At 37.7% G+C, this 24,432-nt stretch overlaps 3 protein-coding genes and 1 long non-coding RNA gene across 4 annotated transcripts; all 4 read right to left on the bottom strand.

Moving 5' to 3' along the window:
* Positions 1 to 217: 217 nt before the first annotated feature.
* On the bottom strand, positions 218 to 1,552 carry LOC148720702 (uncharacterized). The gene is given in 3 exon segments (XM_088738979.1): positions 218 to 500; positions 787 to 864; positions 1,340 to 1,552. Coding segments are annotated over 3 exon segments (411 nt in total). The 5' UTR covers positions 1,462 to 1,552; the 3' UTR covers positions 218 to 289.
* Positions 1,553 to 7,380: 5,828 nt separating this feature from the next.
* LOC148720701 (uncharacterized) lies at positions 7,381 to 9,739 on the bottom strand. Its single transcript, XM_088738978.1, has 5 exons — positions 9,558 to 9,739; positions 9,005 to 9,082; positions 8,568 to 8,645; positions 7,735 to 8,150; positions 7,381 to 7,547 (listed from the first exon to the last, which is right to left on the bottom strand). Exons 1-4 carry the CDS (start codon positions 9,677 to 9,679, stop codon positions 7,778 to 7,780), a joined length of 651 nt encoding a protein of 216 aa, XP_088595104.1. The 5' UTR covers positions 9,680 to 9,739; the 3' UTR covers positions 7,381 to 7,547; positions 7,735 to 7,777.
* Positions 9,740 to 12,523: 2,784 nt separating this feature from the next.
* LOC148720700 (uncharacterized) lies at positions 12,524 to 13,359 on the bottom strand. The gene is made up of 2 exons (XR_015992974.1): positions 13,228 to 13,359; positions 12,524 to 12,676 (listed from the first exon to the last, which is right to left on the bottom strand). It is a non-coding gene; the product is annotated as an uncharacterized LOC148720700 (long non-coding RNA).
* A 3,356-nt stretch (positions 13,360 to 16,715) lies between these two features.
* LOC148720699 (uncharacterized) lies at positions 16,716 to 20,770 on the bottom strand. The gene is made up of 2 exons (XM_088739490.1): positions 20,137 to 20,770; positions 16,716 to 19,112 (listed from the first exon to the last, which is right to left on the bottom strand). The coding sequence occupies exons 1-2, from the start codon at positions 20,227 to 20,229 to the stop codon at positions 16,725 to 16,727; spliced, it is 2,481 nt and encodes an 826-aa protein (XP_088595616.1). The 5' UTR covers positions 20,230 to 20,770; the 3' UTR covers positions 16,716 to 16,724.
* Positions 20,771 to 24,432: the final 3,662 nt, after the last annotated feature.

Genomic DNA, 24,432 nt, shown 5'->3' with positions numbered 1-24,432 from the left:
TGTCCTAAGTTCCCCAATGCATTTTCAAGTTGGACATTCATCAAGACCTGCAGGGAAGAGAAAAATCATGGCTACTGATAAAGGTGACTCTTTATCCTTTACACTCTTAAATCAGCTCTATATATATTTTCCATACCCTTCTTTATACATCTCCAAGAACTTAAGAAGGAGCAAGAACTTAAGAAGGAGAAATTGTATAATAACTAGGAGCTACACGTACCATTCCTTTTCTTTTTGTCCACTCAACTTCACCAGGCGTTTGTTCGTTCCATCACTGAACTGGTCTTCGTTAAGCGCGAAATCTGCGATGACGATAAGGTCGAAAGCGTCTGCGCGGTCTGTACAGTCTGTACGGTCTATACCTACGTCTATAACGAAAGGGGTCAGCTGATTTTTCTATTGCTCTTACGTCATCTTTGTCACTAATTTCGCCTCCATCATCGTCATTGTCGAATGCTCCTTCGTCAAACTCCTTATTTTCGGTTGCCACGTCGTTTTCACTGAGTGTAGGAACAAAATTGCAAAAGATAGCCGTCGACGAATTGGTTGTTTATAAAGCTGCTCTAAATGGGGACCTGTATAGTATATAACATGGTCAGACCACGACACCGGGAACTACGATTCCCAATCTCGGCGAGAAGTGTGTAAGGTTCTTTAACATCTCCCTACTAATCAGTACAGAGAAGATGCAGGAAACGTCTTATAACCTTATCCGAGAAGGCTACAACGTCTAACTATTTGCAGACGTTATACGAGAAGCAAGTCTAACCATTTCAGTCGACGTACCTTCTGGGAATTGCCGTCTCATAGTCCTCTAGGTCTTCTGCATCGAGCTATTAATCATTCTCTATCAAGTATTCTTCACTAAAAACATTTAAAATGCAAAAACAAACCCATTGCCACTGCGACACAATAATTAATTGTTCAAATGAGGCCGAGGGTCGAGTTTCACCGTTCTCACTATTTCCATTGAAACCTTTCAGGACCGTCAAACAGAATGAAGCAAAGCAAGTAATTCATTTATAAACTTAACTTTAAATTCCATTATTTTTAAAGAGCAGGTTTTTTGAAAAGTAAGTCTTTCAAGTATGCTAGATGATTAAGTTACGTTGCGTTCGAAGGACATAGTGCTGAAAAACGGAAATTAACGATAAGCCTAATTTTTAGTTCTCGACGCTAGCTCAATCAATTGTCATTGGTAGAATTTCCTAATCATACAGTATTCTTTTCTTTTTCCTGGAGAAACAGGAGAAACTCCGTAAATGTAGCGCCTTTATGAAGTCTATTTTATTGCTCTTTTAATGATTTAATTTATAGTTATTTTCTTTATGCAACTTACTCTCGACGTTTTTCTGCTTCAAATTCGTCTGCCATTTTGGTCAAAGGATTTTCAGCTACTGCAACTGAAAAGCCGACAGCGAGCACAAAGCCAAATAAAGCCAAACTAACAGATGTCTTCATTTTGACTTCCCAGTTGGAACTTGACCTCTCCAATGAAGAAAGCCCTGATTCTGGATGATATTAAAATTCATATTTCATTCAGATCCACATATCACCCGGTATCTGGTCATGGAATACAGACCCTTAAAAATCTTGTATTAAAAATAGAGTAAATAATGCACTATTCACCCTAAAGGTAAATATATTAATGGACCCTCCAAAATGTTCGTCTGTCATAATATCATCAGATAAACCATATATTTTGAGAATATTTACACTTTTAAGTTCTTAATTATCTCCAAAAATTCTATTTGAGGTTTTAGTTTATTTTATTTTACTGCTAGAAACACTTATACTTAAATATCAGGAAGACATTTCATACTTCCCGCTAATTCAAAGTGATTACACCATGTATACCAAGTGTGAACTGAATTTTGTTGCTGTGCAACACGTGTTTGCAAAACAAATTTTCTCAATTCTAGTGAGCTGCTTACCTTCACCATATACATAACACAGATATCGCTAGTGAATGACCGAATGAGCTTTAAACTTATCTAACTTATCAGACTACAAAGTTAGAAGTATAGAGATGTAGATTTATGACTGAGTGTTAAAAAGTTACTTGCTTGAAATTCATGTTCTTTACAAATCAAAATTAAAAGGTGACTAATTACGTGAACAGAGATTTGCTGATAATTTCTTCTTCAAACAACAAATATATATGAAATACATATATATGAACTATCCTTCGCAGTAAAGCACTATTTAAGCAATAGTGAAAATCAGACCTGAAAAAAATTGAGGCCTGTACGGGATTCGAACCACTGACCTCTGCGATACTAGTGCAGCGCTCTACCAATTGAGCTAACAAGCCAACTGGGAGCAGGCCATCGAATTAATTTGATGGCCTGCTCCCAGTTGGCTTGTTAGCTCAATTGGTAGAGCGCTGCACTAGTATCGCAGAGGTCAGTGGTTCGAATCCCGTGCAGGCCTGAATTTTTTTCAGGTCTGATTTTCACTATTGCTTAAATAGTGCTTTACTGCGAAGGATCGTGCACATATAAATTTCTTCTTTCTTTTTGACACTGGTGTTTAAGTAAAGTACAAGATTAAAAAGATCTGCGCGGAATTAAGTTCTCGCTTTAATTCACATCAAATCTGAAGTAAACGAGTTTGTTTTATTGTCGTAGAGTTGTCGTTCAGATTAACTCCTGACAACTTTAATATTAGAGGAATCTGATGTTTTCAAAAGTCTCTTTGTTCGAGGTGTTATAGTCTTCCTCTTTGCCATGAAAAAAAGGCTTAATTAAACGTCGTGAGGGATCTTTTCTACGTCTTGTTTAACTGAGAATTCGTCCGTTGTTTTAGAAATGGGAACAAAATTTAAGCCCCTGCTGAGGACGGATTTTTTCAAATCGGGAAGATAAAGATTTTCTGGAATGGTACAGTTTTGAGGCTTTCTGGTGATGAGTGGCTAGTATTTTGGGGACCGATAAGTTGGTCAAGTTTTTGGACCTTAATTTGGTTCAAATGGTTAGAAAGTTTGGACTTAGTTTCCTGAATTTTGGCACGGATGGATTGTCTTAAAACGGCTGGACAGATTTTAGTAAGTTCAGAGCCCCAATCGCTAGAATTTGTTCGTTGAGGTGATTACATTTTTAACATATATCGCTGATGGTGGGTCTCATGATGTTGCATAAACTGAGAGAATCTTGAGCGAACTGGATTAGGTGACGACATTGATTAGTAAAAGAAGATGCATGAAAATTGGAGCGAAAACCTTCAGGAATAACTTCAGAATGAAGGCAACGGCCAATAAAATTGATGTGGCTACAAAACCTAATTTTAGTGAAAGTGAGAATAGTTGAACGGAATGCTAGATCTTGACTAATAGGGGGAAAAGGAAAAAGATAATTTACTTTTGCCTGGCGGCGTAGCTCCTTTGTAACAAAGTCCCAGTTAAACAAGAAGTAGAAAAGTTTCTTCGCCGCGTTCAATTAAAAGCCTTTCTTCATGACAAGTGCCACTTTTATTGGCTACAGATATCCACATCCAGATACGTAGGTCCCGGTGTGGTTGGATAGGGTTTAGTTGTTTATTAATTTCCTAGTTGGTTGATCCCACTAATTCCTGTTGCATGGGTCTGTTAGACAAATCTTAGCGTTAATCTTGACACGCGATTTCACTAGCAATTATCTAGTTAATTACATCATTGTTTGTCATTCGTTCTACGCATTCTTTGTCAATATATCCGGTTGCATTCTACCGGTCTCTATTAGTGGTAAGGAAACAATAACTCACTTAGCGCGCCGCTAATCATACGAAATATAACAAAACAAGCAAAATCCTAATAATGGATGTAAACGTTCTATAACATTCCTGACAAAGAGGATGATTCTAACATCTCGAACAAAGACACTTTCGAAACGCTTCAGATTCAAAGTGTAAATGTACACCCTAGAGGGCCAGTTCGCAAGTGTAACTACCATTCCAGAAAATCTTTCAATTTCCAATTCAGAAAAATTCGTTCTCGGCAAGGGCTTAGATTTTGTTCCTATTTCTAAAACAACGGACGAATTCTCAGTTAAACAAGGCGTAAAAAAATTATTTCGCAGCTTTCAGTTAAAATTAAAGCCCTTTTTTCATGACAAAGAGGATGATTCTCATACCTCCAACAAAGATACTTTCAAAACACTTCTGATTCGTTTATTTGCCACATTGCAGAATTAAGTGGGTCAAAGGGCTATAAATTAATAATCAACAAATAATTAACACTACTACTACTATGGAGGCAATAAAAATATCATAAGTAATTATTTACTTTTTCACATACTAGTAAATGAAATAAAGAAACCTGAACGCTGGGTCCGGCAACATTTCCTATAAGCGTAAACAACATTTCTATTGTTGTCGCTGGCCCGCAAGTTGTAACTATGACCACTAGATGCCGTTCTCGGCTTGAGGAAGTTAATAGCGTGGTCTTTTTGCGTCATCTTCGGAATATATTTGCAGCAAAGCTGAGTTCTTCTTTCTTTCAAGCTGTTAAAGTTGATAGTATTAAGGGCATCTAAGTAGCTACGGAACTGGTAAATACTATGAAGTGCCCTTTTTTAATTGACTCCAGTTTATTTGAAAGAATTTCAGGAATGTCTTGCCAGACTTGAACGTCATATTCCAGTATAGGTCTTATTGTTGTCACCTAAGAACCCTCAGGGAATAAAGGCGTTTAGAAGCTTTTTGATATATTATAATCAATATGCTCGTTCCACTTTAAGTCACTACTGATTATAATACCGGGTAATTATAAGTTGTTACACATTCGACGGTTTTGTTACCAAGGACAATTGGTCTTGTAGCAAAATTATCATTTTACATGAAGTTGATTCACATTTCTTTGCATTTTGTCGGGTTTAATTTCATGTTATGTTAGATAGAGAACTTGTGAATATCATTGACAGCTACACTTAGTAAGCTTATACCGTTTCTTGGCAGAAGTTCTAATGCCATGGTTTTATCGACAAATTTGATCCTCAAATGCCATTCAAGCAAAAGATTGTTGGTCTTTACAACAAACAAAATACATACCCAGTTTCGTCCCTTGTGGGATAACTCCCCTAGGTGACTTCCAATCATAGAGCGAGTTACCAATCCTTACAGCCTGTGATCTCCCAGTCAGGAAGGCACTAATCCAGTTAATTAAGACAGTGTTTATATCGAAAGATGCCAACTCTCTGAGAAGAGTTGAATGGTCAATCAGGTGACCACCTCCCGGTTAGCTCAATGGATAGAGCGCTGGACTGTTGGATAGAGCGCTGGACTGTTGGATAGAGCGCTGGCCTACTGCGCGCAAAACCTATCGTGACTTTGGTGAGGGTGCATGTCAGAGAGATAGGTCTCAAGCCAGATTGAATTTCCTGAATTTCTTTCAAAAAATGTGGCAACGATACCGACAAACTTAAATTCAATCGGAGCACCAAATTTTGCAATCTTTCTATTGAAGAGTAGTAGGCACTGAAAAGCCTTTAAAAAAAAGGCAAAAACATTGTCGTTAAAGCGGCCGACAAGGGCGGCGCGGTAGTTTTAGCGACAACAAAAAAAAGTTTTGCGACAACTCTCTGACACCTCTTTTCATTAAGAGGTCAACAAAGATCTCACTTGCATTAGTCAAAACACTGTCAAAAATACGATTAATGAACTCATAGCTAAACAAGAATTGCCCGCCACTGAAAAAATCTCATCATTACCACTCCTAGAAATTGTATCATACCAGTTTTTACCTAAAAAAACTCACAAAGCTGACAACCCCGGTCGGTTCGTTGTCTCGGCTTACAGCTATCCTACCGAGCTTATTTCGAGCTATTAGACAAAATTATGGCTCCCATCTTCACAACTTTACCATCATATATCAAAGACAGCCAACACGCTCGTCAAATTTTTCGCCACTTTAATTTCCTTGGCCAAGAAAAACTTCTTTTCACTATAGACATTATATCGCTTTATACTGTCATTCCTAATGGCCCTCAAACTACATTTTTGATCAACGCACCGTTAGGGAACCTAGATCTGAAACACTACTTCGCCCAGCCAAACTAGAGCTTACACTCAATTTTTTTTATAATTAGGGGACAACTTTTTAAAAAAACTAATGGCATAGCCGTGGGTACCAAAATGGGACCCAGCTATGCCAATCTTTTTGTAGGTTTTGTCTACCACCAATTATTCAGCCAATACAACGGCTCAAAACCTGAACTCTACGGTCGCTACAATTGACGAATGTATCGGTGCTACGCCTTCTACCTGAGAGTAGCTAACTCCATTTATAACCGCAATCATCGGTTTCAATAGAAGGCAACGCTTTATGCACTACTGCGTATTACAAACCTGCAGACTCACATAGTTACTTGCTGTATTTGTGTTCGCATCCATCTCATGTCAAGAGTTCCATTCCCTTTTGTCAGTTTCTAAGACTTCGTCGTTTATGTAGAGATGACTCTGAGTTTTTCAAAAAATCAGAGTCAATATGCCAGTTTTTCGAAAAACGTGTTTACCCTGTTTCTGTCGTTAAAGCGCATTACCACTGCGCCTAACTTATTGATCGACAGTCAGCACTACTAACGTCACAGAAGGAAAGTTCCGACCGCATTTCGTTCACTCTCACGTTTCACCCTCACAACAACTCAGTTAAATCCATTATTCTTAAAAAAAAACATTCGATTACTTCATAATGATTCTGAGACTTTCACTATCTTTTCACATCGTCCACTTATTTCATTCAAACTTGACAAAAACATAGGCAGGTTTTTGGTAAACGTTCATTCCAAACTGAACTAATGAGCAACCCGGCACTTTTGAATGCGCTCGCGTACGATGAAAAGCTTGTCCTTTCATTCACAACGCTGAGAAGAAATCGGGACCCAAACGATCCATTAAGATTACTAATCACGAATTCACAATGTAGAGAGGAATGACTATGACTCATCAAAACTAGTCGCCAGACACTTTACTCTACCTAATCATTCAAAACAGCTGATGGCAATCTGCGGTCTTTCTTTACATTTAGGTAGCTCGGAAAGCCGCAAAACTCTTGAACAAAAGTTTATCTTTCAAATCGGCACTTTTAATCCCGTAGGTATCAACGAACGCTTTTCATTCTACTAATTTATTTATGTTTTTAGTCGTCACCATGTTCCCGCCAATAGTCGTAGCTCCACTTTCTGCAGTATAAACGCGCACACAACCCACAATTCCTCCATTCGCTCTGACGAAGGGCTAACCCCAACTTTTTAACTCACACAGGTGGCCAATTTACGATTTCAACTTAGCTGATATAACTAAAACAAATTTGCCTCAACAACAAGTTACTAAGCAAATCAAACTGGAAACAAAATCTCAAGGAAAACAAAAAGAAAAATAAATAAATAAATAAAATAGAGCCAGGTATTAACGAACTTCCTTTATTTTTATGACGCGAACTTAAAGCAAATTACAACTCTTTCTTTCAATATTTCTGCATTACTTCCCATTTCAGTTTAACAATAGAACAAGCTGTCTTGTCCTGAGTTGTCCTAAGGTATCCATGCATTTTTAAGTTGCGTATTAATCAAGACCTGCAGAGAAGAGAAAAATCAAACATGGCTACTGATGAAGGTCACTCTTTATCCTTTACACTATAAAAACAGTTCTATGTATATTCATCACGCCCTTCTCTATACATCTCCAAGAACCTCTGAGCGACAACTTGCGTAACAGTTAGTAGCTACACGTACTATCCCATTTGGTTTTTTTTCCACTCACCTTCACCAGGCGTTTGTTCATTCCATCACTAAATTGGTCTTCATTAATCGCGAGATTTACGTCTACGATAGCGTCTGCGCAGTTTGTACGGTTTGTACGGTTTGTACGGTTTGTACGGTTTGTACGGCTTGTACGGTTTGTACGGTTTGTACGGTTTGTACGGTTTGTACGGTTTGTACGGTTTGTACGGTATGTACGGTTTTTTCGGTTTGTACGGTTTGTACGGTTTGTACGGTTTTTTCGGCTTGTACGGTTTGTACGGTTTGTACTTTTTGTACTGGCGTATATAGGGAGAGGGATCAGCTGACTTTTCTATTGCTACTACTTCATCTTCGTCACTCATTTCGCCTCCATCATCGTCATTGTCGAATGCTCCTTCGTCAAAATCCTTATTTTCGGTTGCCACGTCGTTTTTACTGAGTGCAGGAAAAATTGCAAAAGATAACCGTCAACGAATTGCTTGTTTATAAGGCTGCTCTAAATGGGGACCTGATTAATCTATAACATAGTCAGACCACAACACCGGGAGCTACGATCCCTATTCTTGGCGAGAAGTGTGTGGGTCCTTTAATATCGCATTGCTAATCAGTACAGAGAAGATGTAGGAAACATCTCATCACCTTATTTTAGAAGACTGGAACGTCTAACCATATGCAGATGTCACAGCAAAGGCAGTGAACTCTTTTCAGTTATCATGAGAGCATGGGTGTTGCTTGGCTAATTAAATTTCACAAATTCAAAATTTTCCCACTCTGTACATTTGACTGCGGAAGTTTTCAAAACTATAAGTCTTGCTTAAGTAATCAGAATAATTTTAATCTTACTCAACGTACCTTGTAAGGATTGCCATATCCGCGTCCTCCAGATCTTCCTCGTTGAACTCTGCATCGTTCGCTCTCATGTCGTATCCCCTGAAACATAAAGGACAAAAATCATGAAACCATTTCCACTGCTTTTTTCTGACTTTCTATTTCCTGATTTTTAACAACTGAAACTTTCATAAATCTCAGTTACTCCAAGCCAAAAGAATTCCAAGAGCTAATCGTAAACGAACTGGTTCTTTATTTGTTCATTTATTTGTTATTTTAAAATGGAGACCTGAATAAATACGAACAAGGTCAGACCACAACAACGGGAGATATGTTCCCTAGTCTTAGCGAAAACTGCGTGAGGTTCTTTAACTTCCCTTGAGGAGAGAAGATGCAGGAGACGGGGCGTACGGTTTAGGATCGTTATACGAGAAGCAAGTCTAACTTTGTCCCCGACGTACCTCTTAAGAATTGCCTCATCGTCGTCCTCAAGGTCTTCCGCATCAAACTCTCCATCATTCTCTATCATGTATTCTTCGCTAAAAACATTTAAAATGCAAAACAAACCCATTGCCACTGCGACACAATAAATAATTGTTCAAATGAGGCCGAGGATCGAGTTTCAATGTTCTCATCACTATTTCCATTGAAACCTTTCAAAATCGTCAAACACAATGAAGCAAAGCAAATAATTCATTTCTAAAATTAACTTTGGATTCCATGGTTTTTAAAGAGCAAGTTCTTAAAAGGTGAGTCTTGGAAATATGCCAGATGATTAACTTACGTTGCGTTCGAAGGACATAGTAGTGAAAAATGAGAAATAAAGATGGGTCTTATTTTTAGTTCCCGACACTAGCTCAATGAATCGTCATTGGTAAAATTTCCTTATCATCATGTATTCCTTTCTTTTTCCTGGTGAAACAGGAGAAACTCCGTAGATGTATCGCCTTTATAAAGTCTATTTTGCTGCTCTTTCATGATTTGATTTATAGTTATTTTCTCCATCCAACTCACCCTCTAGCTTTTTCTGCTTCAAATGCGTCTGCCATTTCGGTCAACGCATTTTCAGTTGCTGCGACTGAAAAGCCGACAGCGAGCACAAAGCCAAATAAAGCCAAACTAACAGTTGTCTTCATTTTGACTTCCCCGTTAGAACTTGACTTCTCCAATAAAGAAAGCCCCAAAATTACTGCTTTTATGCACCCGATTCTGGGTGATATTAGAATTCATTTTTCGTTCAGATCTCTATATCACCCTGTATCTGATCATGGAATGCAGACCCTTGAAAATCTTTAATCAAAAATAGGCTAAAGAATGCACTATTCACCCTAAAAGTAAAAATATTGATGAATCCTCTCAAAATGTTCGTCTGTCATGTAATGTCATCAGATAAACCATATAGTTTGAGAATAATATTATTCTATATCCCCAATTATCTCTAAATAATTTCTTTGAGGTGTAGTTTATTTAATTTTACTGCTAGAAACACTTATACTTAAATATCAGGAAGACAGTTCATACTTTCTATTTGAAAGAGATTGTGCCATGTATACCAAGTGTGAACCGAATATTGGTGCTGTGCAACCCGTGTTAGCAAAACAAATGTTCTCAATTTCAATGAGCTGGTCACTATATACTAAAACAGATATCGCCAGCGAATGAGCGAATGAGCTTTAAATTTTATTTAACTTATCAGAGATGCATAGTTTTAAGTATAAAAATGTAAATTTATGAATCAGTGTTATCTTTTTTTTAAAGTTTCTTGTTTGAATTTCAAGTTCTTTACAAATCAAAATTCAGTAAAGATGAAACAATTTTTAGTGAAACGTGAATAATTGCGTTGAAAGCGACTCCCTGATAATTCAAGTCTTCTGCCTTTTTTATATTGATGCTTAAGTAAATTGCAACATCAAAAAGATCTCCAAAGAATTAAGTTCTCGTTTTAATTCGCATCAAGTCTAAAGTAAGGGAATTTGGTTCATTTTCGTAGACCTCTCGTTCTGATTTACTCCTGAGAACTTCTATTTGGGAAAACCACTTTTTAAAAGTACTCAGACACATAAATTGAAAACTCTATTTCCAAGAAAGATATGTTAGGTGGATGCTGAAAATATAATGTAATTGATAATTCATTTCATATGCCAGAAACTAAAACAATACAGGACTTATGATATCAAAAGGTTCCAACTAGCCGTGGTTTATCACGTCTGCAGTCAAATTCCTTTTGGTTACACAAATTTAGTGATTTTTTTTTTAGTTAAAAGTTAGAAATGTCTTTTATTTGTTCATGTTTAATTTTATTGAAAAATAAAAAGCTCTCTCAATATTTTAAATTCATGTTTGTTAAGGTTATCGTACTTTATCATGTTTTTCGCGAGACAATATTGTTTCAGCCCGACAATGTTTCATTTCATCAATAATCTGCCAGACTGCAAATTATTTTTTCCTTCGATTGGTTATTATTTATGATATATTTGAAGACAGTCGCAAAAATAACCTCAGTGGCAATTTACTCTTTCTTTATATTGATAGATAAGTAAGAAATGAGTTTCTGTATTATTGTTTTTCCATTGTGTGATGGCAGATCACGTTATAAAGTCGGAAGCGTCACACTTGCCGACTACTTGAGTGTTCCACATTTGTGCTCCAATCGCAATTCATGTTAATTGAGGAATTAAAATAAATCCCTGATACTCATCGAAAAAAACACGTTGATGATCATGGAAAATATATGCGGTTGAGACGAGACGAATAAACACTACAGCGAGAACAAAATAGCTTTCCTTATGAAAGACATGGTGTTTTTAGACCCAAAATAATTAGTTTCAAAAGGCATCCGTGACAAATTTTAAACCGCAAGTCTTCCCTTTTTTAATCCCTGCGTACAAGAATTTTCTTTCTTCCATAATCCTAAAAAGAGCGTTATTCTTGTGAGGTTGTTCTTAATCTTACAGGCAGCTTGCAAGTGATATCGGAACGAGTTTAGAAAAACCGTGTTTTCTTTCTTAAAACTGCTTCTCGGAAAATTTCCGTAATCGATGACCAGTTCAGCAGTTTTGGATGGAGTAGAAACAGAGTTTGAGCGATATCATTAAAGGCCAGATCAATAGAAGAGATAAATAGAGACTAGTGTATCTTAAAAATAGTAAAGCTGCGGCACACTCTGTTGATATTGACAAAATTTACGCAGTGATTCATCCACCTGCTTTTTCCAAAACTTACATTGAGAAATATATCTCCAAAGATATTTTCTGCGCGAGACAAAGTATACTAAAAACAGTAACAATCTAATTCGGCTTTGCTTAACCTCAAGAACATACAGATGGGGAAATGACATTCAAACTGATCTTTATTATTACATCACAAAGCAAATTCATCGAGAGATATCCTAATACAATTTTCATTTTGAGGCAGAAGATTTTAAAGCGCTGGCGAATGGCAGGAGTCGCACAGGCGCCATGAACACCATCGGTGAACTGCCTTTTGCTTTCCGGCTTACCGGCGTGCCAAGTCGTTCTGATATCACTTGCAAGCTCCCTGTAAGATTAAGAACAACCTCGCAAGAATAACGCTATTTTTAAGATTCTGGAAGAGAAAAAATTCTTGTAGGTAGGGATTAAGGTAGAGTTATTCAATTATCAAGTAACTCCTTTCATTGCTCTAATTCGACTGTCGTTCATTCAGTGATCAAGATTGTAGATTTACCATACAATACCCGCGATTAGTGAATTAGCCTTTACTTAGGAAAGTAGATTAACAACACGATTGCGTACATAGAGGAAATGTCCTTGCAGAAGTAGCGCTATGTATGATAAATTTGAGAATTAGCATTCCCTATATTTTTTCCAATCCTGATTATGAGGCTGCTGGCTCACTAAGCTCGCTGTGCAGTAAAAATGTACCTCAGCTATGACCCAAAAAGTAAATCAAACTGAAAAAAATATCAAGAAAATCAAAGACAATAGAGCCAGGTATTAGCAAAGTTTAAATTCTTTACTTTTATTGACGCAAACTTGAAGCAAATCACAACTTTTTCTCCCTATTTTATTTTAATTAAAAGTGGAATAAGCTGTCTTATCATGAGTTGTCCTATGATCTCTCCATGCATTTTCGATTTGGGCATTCATCAAGACCTGCAGGGAAGAGAAAAATCAAACATGGCTACTGATGAAGGTCACTCTTTATCCTTTACACTCTAAAATCAGCCACATGAATATTTTCCATTCCCTTCTCTATACATTTCCAAGAAACTAAGAAGGGGATTTTGAGAAAAAATTAGGAGCTGCACGTGCCCTTCCTTTTCTTACATCATCATCATTGTCGAATGCTCCTTCTACAAACTCCTCGTGTTCATTTACCGTATCGTTTTTACTGAGAGCAAGACAAAAGGAATTACAAAAGATAATGATGGACGAACTGGTGCTTTATTTGTTCATTTATTTATTTATTTGTAATATGTAGACAGGTTAACTCAATTCAGCATTTAAGCTGGTTTTAGTGGAGGCCTGACAAACATTAACAAGGCCAGGCCATAACACTGGGAGCTACCTTCCCTACTCTTTACGAGAAGTGCGTGGGGTTCTTTGATGTTCCCTGATCACAAGCACAGAGACAATCCAGGAGAGAGACTCTGCGGTTTGGCACCGTTATCCGAGAGGCAAGGCTAATCATTTCTTCAACGTACCTTCTGGAAATTGCCTTATCCTCGTCGTCTAGATCTTCCTCCTCGAATTCTCCTTTGTTCTCTGTCATGTATTCTTCACTAAAAACATTTAAAATGCAAAGTAAAATCATTGCCGCTGCGACACAATTCAAAACTGCTAACGTATTGAGAGAAAAAAACATTTTCAAAACTCTAAAAAGAAAAATGTTAATAAGCTTAATTGTTCGAATGAGGCAAAGGATCGAGGTACAGCGTTCTCATTATTTCCATGGCAATATTTAAATTGATATAAACAAAGTCCACTTACACTTTGATTTGAATGAAATGAAATTGAATCAGTGTCGCCATCTCCAAACGAAAAAAAAAACAACAACAACAAGAAATTCAACGAGTAAACATTATCAAACTAAAAGGTTTTTTATATCAATACACAATAGAATGGCATTTGCTAGACGATTCATTACAATTTTGCTAAGGAAATTAGTTGTTTTCTCTAATAATAACATAATTCAATGGAGACGCAAAACGTAGATTTTGAGTAGCGTCACTTTAATCTAACTTTTCTCAAAGTATTTCCTCGAACCTCAGCCGATTCCGACCCGAGGTTACTTATTGATTGTTTCGGGGCATCTTCGTAGCTCGACATTCGCATTAGAGATTATTGAACACATCGCACTAAAGAAAGAAGAATGTCTTTTGAAACAAATTATTTTGTGGACGCAAAACTCGAAATATTTTTTCAGTTCATGCCGTGATCAACTACAAAAGGCGACCAACATCTTATAATCATTTCACGATGGCCTCTCGCCGACGCGTGATTTAACACAAAACTTTTCCTTGCAGAAATATCTTAACAGGTGTGTGATGGGCGTATCATGAAAAGATACAGTAAGTAAACATTTCTTCACAGAGAGAGCATTTTACCTTTTAATTAATCAGTAAATTTCCTCGGCTAAAATGAAAATGTCTGTCATAAGGCAAGATATATTGTTCTCAATGCAATGTTTTATCGTCTCTTTTATACCACAAATATTTTCCGTGATCATTAGTGTATTTTTTCGAATATGAGGAATATCTTTCGTAGTACCTAAGAAGTTTCAATGAAGATTTCCTGTTTCCTCACTTTAACGTCAAATGTAGGTGGAACAAAATTGCACACAACTCGTGGGAAAGAAAGTTAGTGTGACGCTTGCAACTTTTTGACGTGATCTGCCATTACTTAATAAACGAACACTGCTCTGAGTTATTTAATTTTCTTTCAGCTTAATATGGAGAGAGAGAGAGAGAGAGAGAGAGAGAGAGAGAGAGAGAGATTGATGGGCACTTTGGTAACCTAAAATAGGGCACTTCGGTACCTTAAGGGCACTTTCGTAACGTGGTGTAGGGCACTTTAGTAACTTTAAGGCACTTTGGTAACGTGAAATAGGGCACTTCGGTACCTTCAGGGCACTTTCGTAACGTGGTGTAGGGCACTTTAGTAACTTTAAGGCACTTTGGTAACGTGAAATAGGGCACTTCTGCAACGTGATTATTATCAGACGAAATCTAAATTTTTTGATGTTACACAGGTTGTTTGGTTTTCAAAATAGTGGATTGCCGTATGAAATTTTACAGCTGGACAAAGACATTCCATTTTTAACTAATTTAACCAAAAATTGCTGCAGAATATAGGAAAGATATCTGTTTACAAACAAGCCTTTTGTTATTTTAATGTACCAGCCACGGAAGCAAAAGAACCTCGCTTCAAGAGCTAACAAGCATCTGGTTAGCACGTTAACATCAATAGGAGACATCAGGGATACCTCTCTATTAATGTTAGCAGTGGGATGCAACCAAAAAACAGTTCTGACTCAATTCTTGTTTTGTGATATGTCACAGAAAAATGCAACCTTTTAATCCGAGTCTTATTCAAACGAAGGAGCGCCGGAAGCTCAATGGTCGCCAGCGTTTTATCTATGGCAAAGATAATTTCCAGACCGATCCCAAGTTATGGAACCAGTTTAAATCTTATTTAATTGTACGCATTTTTGTCCTATAATTAGACGGGTTCCGAAAAAAAATATCACAGTTGTACCATCGCACCCCTCTTCACGGACGCCCCCTCGTTATAAGGGACAGGTTTTGTTGTCCCGGGGAAATGTCCTCATATTGTCTTTACATTTAACCCGCGTACTATGGACACATTTAACACGGACAGAGGATACCTTTATTCTTCAGTGAACTGATTCTCATAAGCTTACTTCGTCAACATGGGCTCACCTCTGCTGTGCACTGTAATATCCTTTATTTTTGTTTTAAATGTAGGTAACATTACGTCCGTGTTTACAACACTGTTTTTTAAAAGGCTCTTGAACAATTCCTTCTGTTCCTTAACTAAGTAACCTTCACAAGAAAATGAAAAGAGACTTTTTGAACATTTAAACTGCAAATGTCAACCGTAACCAGCTAAAAGGCTCTTGAACAATTCGTCCCATTCCTGGACTACTTAGCCATAACAAGAAAACGAAAAGCGACACTGACAAAATTTAACTTGAAAACGTCAACCTGAACCTTAAGCACCTAAAAAACAATCCCTTAAAATATACTGTATCAATTGAAGGGTTTTTTCAACAATTAGTTTTGTTTCTGGACTACCTATTAACCTAAACATGATTTTAATAAAATCATTTATTAATAACGTAAGTAAAGCAGCCCTTTCTTTTTAGCCCTCAATGGTTATTATGGGCAGCCTGTGCTCTCTCTATACTTAATAGTATTTTTTAGAATAATATAAATCAATGTGGAGTCCAAATGAAGTTGTTGTTGTTGTAAACAAGAAAATGAAAAGCTCCATTTTGAAAAATTTAAACTGGCAATATTAACCTTAACCTTTTGACGCGTAAATTAGAGGACTCGGTGGGGTGCTTCCCAAAAACACATAATGATCCCAACATTTTTACGCGCTTGGGAAGTAATGGTGTCACAAGAGAATCGAGTGCACCTATTTGACGACTAAGAGTTCACACCATTAGTGAAAAGTGGACAGTCAGACCTGTCTATTCGACAATTACACGTTTAACCAGAACTGTCCAACCAATTACTGAGTCAATTGTGAGAAGTATCAATGGCTGTAAAAGGTTTTAGCAAAAACTCTCGACACAGCTTATTTTACATGATTTAAAAATAACTGGCCATGGTCCGACCGGGCAATTTTGGTAAGCACCCTAAATCAACGCATGAGTGTCGCTGGGCTTTCTATTTTCGTGTGCCTCTCAGTAGCATGTAAACTCTGAAACTTGTGCAAAGGGTTGCATTTTTAGGCTGCAGTCAAACATCTTATTAAATAATAATTCCCAAAAGTCAATCTCGTCAGTTCAAGGTCCAAGCTCTAAAGATAATGATAGCAGCACAAAGATAAATTAATGCTACTTTTTGGAAAGTTAATTTTCAAATTTTATCACCTAGTTAATATATGTATTGATAATGAAAGGTGCGGGAAAATTGAAAGTTCCAGACATGCAAGTTCCTTAACTTTAGTTTCACGTTTGCTTACAAAGCCGCCTTTCATATTTGAGGCGGTTAACAAGTTGATTGATGGTAAACTTGTTGAGAAGCTCCTTCCCTTCTTCTTGTCTTTCAAGACATTTCTTAATTTCAGGCTTTGAAATAACACCTCCCCTTACCATACCACCACACACCCGCAAAAGGAACTTTTTGTCTTCATCACTGAAAATACATCGGCTAAGGTAGCTTGAATTTGACGGCCCAACAACGTCTGATGAGCTGCATGTATTGTATTCATCACAAGCTTCAAAGAAGCGGCCCATTTTATCGGAAAGAGTTTCTGTCTGGACAGGAAGCCTAGTTGTAGGCATACTACATGTACCTGCAGCTTCTTCATCCGCGAGATCACTGTTCCGCCATTCACTTCTAATTCTGTCGAGCACTCTCTTGTCATTCAGTTGCATTAGTGTGGGATGGTCTCGTATTTTATTCCTGACAACTTCTATCGTGATACACTTCTCTTTAATTTCCTCTGAAAAGAGATCTTTCATGGCGTTTACATCCTCTTCCCTCCATGACAGACGATCCCTTTTGAAACTCGTTTGGGACAAGCTCTTGGTAGCTGTTGCTGGTGTTTTAGGTTGTGACACAGGTTCCTGGGTTTCTCTCATGATGGAGGTAAGGTTATTGGCTGCTTCGATACACGCTTCTTCTTTTTCACGAAGGCGATAGAACCTTTCTGCTGTGGATGTTTTGTGGCCCATCAGATCAGCCAGGTCATCTCTCAAGTCTTTGTGATCCTCATGCACCTTTGTCACGGTCGATTTCCGAAATATTGTGGAGCAAACATGTCCCTCCATCCCTGCCTTCTGCCATGCAGCATCTATGGCGGTTGATATCTGTCCCGATTGTAACTTTACTCCATTCCATGACAAGAAAACAGACGATGACGTGTCGCTGTCCTTCTGCACAAGACTCCGCACTTCATTGACATAGACTTTGAGATATGAGAATAAAGTTGGCGACAACACAACACGGGCGGGTCCATGTGTGTCTGCTGTCTTGTGATCTTTTACTTTTATCAACACGCTTTCTTGACTGGTCTTCTTGGCTTTCAGGAACTCATCCATGGTCATGTTGGCTAATACGCCAGACCTATGAGCATTTGCAATTGTCATTTCAGTTAGAATGAAATTTCTTATAAGAGTGTACATAGACTGATTTACTTGAATTGAATGTGCTCCACTCAGTTGGCCAATATAAGCAACTGCAGTTCTTGCTGATTCACTATTCTCGAACTGCGACACCATTTCTGGTGTAACCAACTTTTGAAGGTCTTCATTTTGTTTTTCCAAATGTCTGCGGTTACTATCCTTTTTGTAGGAGGATGACCATAGACGCGCTTTTTCTTCAATTTTTTCGATCGTGGCTACATCAACCGTTACACTTGATGGTTCCTCTGTTTTTACAAAGGAGCAAAAGTTCCTAAGACTTAATAAGTGAGCTTTCACGGTATCTGGCTTGTACATTTTCTCTGCATAATCTACCAGAAACTTGTCCCGAATCAAATTTTTGTTAAAGAGAGAGGACAACCTTTTCTCTGGGTCAATTATGACAAGTATCTTGCGAACTTGCGAGGAATGCTGCTTGGCCATTTTTCTATCCCTCCTTCCACCATCTGCTGTTTGTAACCACTGACAAAAAGCTCTGAAAATTTCTTCTTCGTCCTCTCCATCATTATCTTCTACGAACTCCACTTCGTTTTCTTCATGCAACTGTACATCCAAATCTATCATTTCCCTATGTTCTGTGTTGTTCGGCATGGCTGCATATTCCACTTCTGGGTTGTCTAAATCTGCATTCAAAGGGGTCCAAGTCTTGAGGGAGCGCGCTTGTCGTAAAACTTGTTTGTAGCGAACAGAACCCTTTTTTATGTCCTTGTGGACTTGCTGAATGTGGTTAGGGAGGCGCTTGACCACAGAATGGCATCCCGCAATAGGACAGGGTCTGTGGCGGTGATAATCCTTCTTCTTCTGCTGTACAGACACTTCTGGCTGCACAGGCTTTGGAAAAAAACTTTTTCTTACCCCAAAACTAGAGGTCGCGTTCTTTGCTCTTTCCCTTCTCCATTTATGGACTTCTCTTAAATGCCGCGGAAGATGGATGACTTTCGACTTGCAGCCTTTTAATGGACATCTACGTGCAATTCTTTTCGCTGGTGTTTTAACTTTTTCCTCGACTACACCATGTATTTGATTCTCTCTATTTTCTTCGACGTTGCCCCATCCATCAGTACTTGAAGACTCCTCGGAAGCTTCCGAACAACTAGATGGAGCGTACATATCCTCATCACTTAAATCTTCCCCACTGTAGTCAGCTTGAGCCGCCCAGTCACTATAGAGGTCTTTGAGGTGTTTCCTGTGCTGCAGTACAGAAGGCAATGAATTAAAATGTATTAAAAATCCAAGTTAAATGATAAGTGCAGCTGCCGGTATACAAAGACTAAGATTACACTTTGTCCATACACACTGTTATACGGCTTGCTGTGAACTGCACAACGCAATATGTTGTAAACTGAGCAACGCAATATACGCAAGTATGAACAACGTAACGCAACGCAAGAGACCAAAAGTTGTGAACTGTACAACATACACAATATCTTTTAAACTGCGCACTATACGCAATATCCTGCAACCCCCTTTTTTTGTTTGTGTTGGAGCCTTCTGGGCCACTGTAGTATTGGCTTCCTAAAAGAAGAAGATAGCTAAAAAGACTAGCAAGCCAAGTTACAAGAAATAAATAATTACAATATTTGGGCCGGAAGACACATAAACATCTTTTACCTCCGACCGTTGACCACACATGGTTGGGGTTGTTATAGTTCTAGTTTATTACATATGAGTATGTTGTCCTTAGTTAAAACTAATTCATTGCTCACATTGCTTATACTGCCTTGCTCAGTTTACAGTGTATTGCGTTGCATTGTTTACAACAAGCCTAGCAACTGTCTTTTTTCCTTTTTCACAAGTGTAATTTAAAAATTACACCTTGTAAAAGCTTTATTGAATTCATACAAGGTTCTGGGCTTTGAAAATAATAATTCTGTCCACCGAAGTTGATACATTGTAATGTTGTGATATATTGGCCTCTTGTTTATGGCAAAGACTCACATTTGTGATAAAATAAGTTGAAACAATGGCGTGAAGCAGATCAATCATCTTTGACATTGGTCAGGTGATCTTATTTTATAAGTAATTTACTTCATTAGTTTTGAGAAGTTGGACTTGATGTAATTTAATATCATTACCACTTCAGTCAGTTGACTAGTCAGTATTTTTCAAAACCCGTTAATATTTGCCTCAAAGTTTATTTACATGGTTTGACAACATACATGTATTGTCATACATGGTACATTAATAATGTTTATGATAATAGTGAGTCACTCACCTTTTCAATAAGGTTTTGGTCCCCTCTCATCATAGCCTTGGCTAAATTAGATTTGACCTCTTGTATTTGTAAGAGCAAATTTTCACTGGCCATGATACAGGAAATTAAGAAGACCAAGCCTGTAAAAGATAGTTTAAATGCAAGTGAATCCAAGCATGTTAAATTGAACCCATTTTGTGTTCAAATAAATAAAATGGTAAACTAATATTATTAAGCTTGATAGTGTATGAGAAAGGTGGGGACAAAGAAGAAATGTAGAGTTACCAATGAGAAGCCACCCAAAAGCCAGCAAAATTATGATGATTTTATTCACTGAATAACCTTGTATATGACATGATGATTGAAACATCTCTCTCACAATTTACAATCTTTTTTTCTTCTGTTAGGGTGTTACAAGATAAGATAAGCAGTAGCTTCTTTTGTTTTAGGGCTAGGGGTATTGTTTATGTTCAAGGATATATTGTTTTCTTTTCCAGTTTGAAAAGCTGCTGCCTTTCCCCGAGTAGTCGATTGTGCTTGATGTTTGTCAATAATTGTCTTTGTTTAGTTGAATATGTTGATAAAAGTTGATATTTGCATTTGGTGTGCCAAATATAATGAATATGGTGAGAATATGGTGAGTTCAGAAGGGGAAATTGGCACAAAAAAGACAGATCTCCAGATCTAAAATCTTCAGAGGTTGGCACCTCTGTGAATTGTTTCACTTGTTTTAGGAGTGATTTACAATGTATGCATACCTATAAATAATGCTTTTTAACAAGTCACATTTCACAGGCCAAAATACAGGTCAGAGGGTGAAGCTCTGATCGCTAACTAAAATGTATTTTAGACAGAAGGAAGAACTCTTTGACTCAGTTACTAATCCACAAAACAGTGATCTGTAGTCTTAACCTGTAAAATGTGACCTGTAAAAGAAACCTCTTTTGTACACTGCACAAAAAGTTGTGCATGCATTAGTTTGTAACTCGAATTTTACGGTTTTAAGCAATAAGCGTTTATCCTACAAGCCTATTTATATAATAAGGGTATACTGCTAAGATATTTACCTTGTATCAGCGAGTTTTGGCTCCTCAAATACGGTAAAATATTGATGTACACGAAATGTCACAAAATCTCCAAACACGTGATTCTGCTGCAGTTACCCATTCAAGTATGAGTACCGATGTGTCATCAGCTATGATTTCAAGCCGAAGGCACCCCAGCGCTAGGGAGGGGATACTTTTTAAGGAGGGCGAATGTTCGTCTCCTCCTTTAGCTCAGATGAAATTCCAGATTTGGTATCACAAGGTTGTTCAGTTTGTTTACGGCAGAATCCCAACCTTCTCACTCATATAGGTATTATGTTCAGTTGTGTGTGACAAAGGGAGGGCCAGAACTGGGCTAATTCAGGTATCACTTGGGGATGTAGGCAAAGAAATGGATCAGGGTCGTAACAAGGTATATTTTTTCATAACTGATCCTGTATTTTTGCCCCAAATTTTGATCCCTGATCACAAAAACGTTGAGAATTTTAATCCCTGATGACAAAAACATTTGGGAATTTTGATCTCTGATCCCAAAAACGTTCACAATTTTGATCCCTGATTCCACAAAAAAAACTGCTGATCCCGATCCCAAGTGTTGTGATCCCAGATCCCGGGGCTGTGACCCCTGATCCCACCCCTAAGCCGTTGATCCCTGATCTCATATACCTTGTTACGACCCTGAATGGATAGCTTGTATTAATTGCTTGTCTGTTTGATCATGGTGTCAGTCTGTTCCAGTTTCTGTTCCAGTTTCTGTTCCAGTTTCTGTTCCAGTTTCTGTTCCAGTTTCTACCCCTCCGGCCTCATTCTATATTTTTCGCGCTTGCTTTCCTTTTTGCTCCTTCCTACTATAATGACTTATTTAAGGGAGGGGTGAAACTGCCCAGATTGGGCTGTTTTAGGAATTTTATTCTGATACTTACCCACGAGTTTCCAGGCTCCACCTCTTTCGTAGAGTTCACATGGAATTCTTCCCCGGGAATGGAGCACTGACCAAAAGCCGGCAAGTAGGCTGGTTGTAGTATTGTTGACAATACCATGTAAATACGTTATAAATATATATAGGCAGCTGAATGACAGTTCGACAGCAGATAAATACCAGACAACATTAATCAGCATACTTTTGAGGAAACTGCCGTCTTATACCAATCCGTTGGCTTTTCACAGGGTATCATGAACTCAATTTGTGCTGCTTTTCAGTCCGATCGGAAAATGGCGGCTGCGAATCAAGCGTAACCTCTTATTACGCATTTTAGTACAACTGATAGACTGACCGTCATGTCAACCACCCCCACCCACCCCACTTGGGCATACCCCTATGAAGACTGTCATCAAATAAAAGAACAATAATTCACATGAGTTAAACGGGGTTTTTTTGATAGAAACACAAATAACATGAATTGTTTTATTCGTTGGAAAGCCACCAGCAGAGTTATCAACGGTTTATGTGGCATACGTTGATCGTTACAAAAGTGCCCTAATCCTCGTTGCAAATATCTATCACTCCTTCTCGCCAACGGAAAAAACATTTGGTAACACAAGTGCTGTGGAATAAAAGCTTGTTTTTCAATAAATAACTCAGGCACATAACGTTTATTCAAGGGCTTTAGGTAATTTGTTATCATTCAAAATTAGTACAATAGGGCACTTATGTCACCCGGCAAAGTCTCTTCCCTTCAAACTTCCAAAATTTCCCCGAAAAAAATTTTTCTTTAAGTTTTTTTGTGTGCCACAATTAGGCAAAATAATGTTGTTTTCATATAAACTGTTTTAAACCTCAATCGCTACAAGTTAGGTGAGAATTTGACTTTAGAGCAGCAAAGTTGAGTTTTAAAATGTTGAAAGGTTTCGAAGTGAGCTCTTGTCTATGACAAAACATACAATCTTACTAAATTTTTTTGGGCTGTGAATTGCTCCCAAAATATTTAGTTGTGGAAAGTGAGTGAATGCCCAAAATATGCTAAATGGGTCGGATATCTATCTCATCAATGAAAATTTGAGTTGAAATGCAATTAAAAAGTACTTTCCACGGAGTAGGGAAGTTTCGTAACCTTTGAAACGTTTAAAAATTTGTAAAAAATTGTTTTTGATACGGTTGACCGCAAAATTCTAACAGAGTGTTGTAGATTCTGCATAAAAGCGTTTGAACTACTCAGGACGATGTAATCATGTTATTTACGCAAGATATCCGAAAGAGACTTGAAGTTACCAAAAATGCCCTATTTTCAATCTGCAGAGAGAGAGAGAGAGAGAGAGAGAGAGAGAGAGAGAGAGAGAGGGAGGGAGAGAGAGACAGAGACAGAGAGAGAGAGTGAGAGAGAGAGTGAGAGAGAAAACAAGAGAGAGAGAGAGAAAGAGAGAGAGAAACAGTTGTCATTGATGCTATTTATAAGACTTCTCTTTTATTCATCTATTCAGCAATGATACATGTACAGTGATAAATTACTTTGAAATAGCAAATATGAATTGTTTCCTTGAGTATGCAACCTTCTCGCTAACGTGTTTATAACAAAGCAACCAAAATGACCCAGATTATTAGCTCAGTTTGTAGAGCACTACGCTGGTATCGCAAAGGTCGTGGGCTCAAATCTCGTAAGAGCCTAAATACTTATTTTCAGGCTTATTTTCGCTACTGCTTAAATAGTGTTCATAACTACGATGATCATCTTTATTTATTAATCTGACGTTCAAATACAGGATATATTTATATGATCATAGTCGTTAGGTATATCACTTAGATAACCAAAATACAACTATTTATTTGCGTGCACATTATTCCTACCATCTGATAAGAAATATTGGACCAATACTTTATTTTAAGAGAGCACAATATGTGGCTGTGTAATTAGCCACTCCTTGTGCTCTCCCCAAACTGTATTTACGTTTGCTATTCGATTTTTGCTCGACTCGCGCGTTTCCAAACTAATTATAGCCAGGGAAAGCTAAACCTTGTTTACTGCGAGTTCAGATTTGTTGCAGTGAAACCCTACTAACTGCGTGTTGAGATTCCAAAGGTAACCTAACCGTTCGAAAACTACTACTAAATGTGGTAATGATTCGAAAATAGATGTGACTATTTTGAAGAAAACCTAGTGGCCAGGCTATTGGTGTAAACCTCAATATTAATTTTAGTACTGTTTGCAAACGGTACAAAGACAGCTGCTGCTCTTGTTAACGCAAAAATAGTCATATTTTAAGTTAAAAAGGCTCCTTTGTTTAGCTCAAACAGATTTTCAAGAAATGAAAGAGGAAAGTTTAAGAAGTAAGACTG

Source organism: Stylophora pistillata, chromosome 11, assembly GCF_964205215.1.
Source record: "Stylophora pistillata chromosome 11, jaStyPist1.2, whole genome shotgun sequence".
NCBI lineage: Eukaryota > Metazoa > Cnidaria > Anthozoa > Scleractinia > Pocilloporidae > Stylophora > Stylophora pistillata.
Note: the sequence above shows the minus strand (reverse complement) of the source record. Positions and strands in the feature narration are given on the sequence as shown.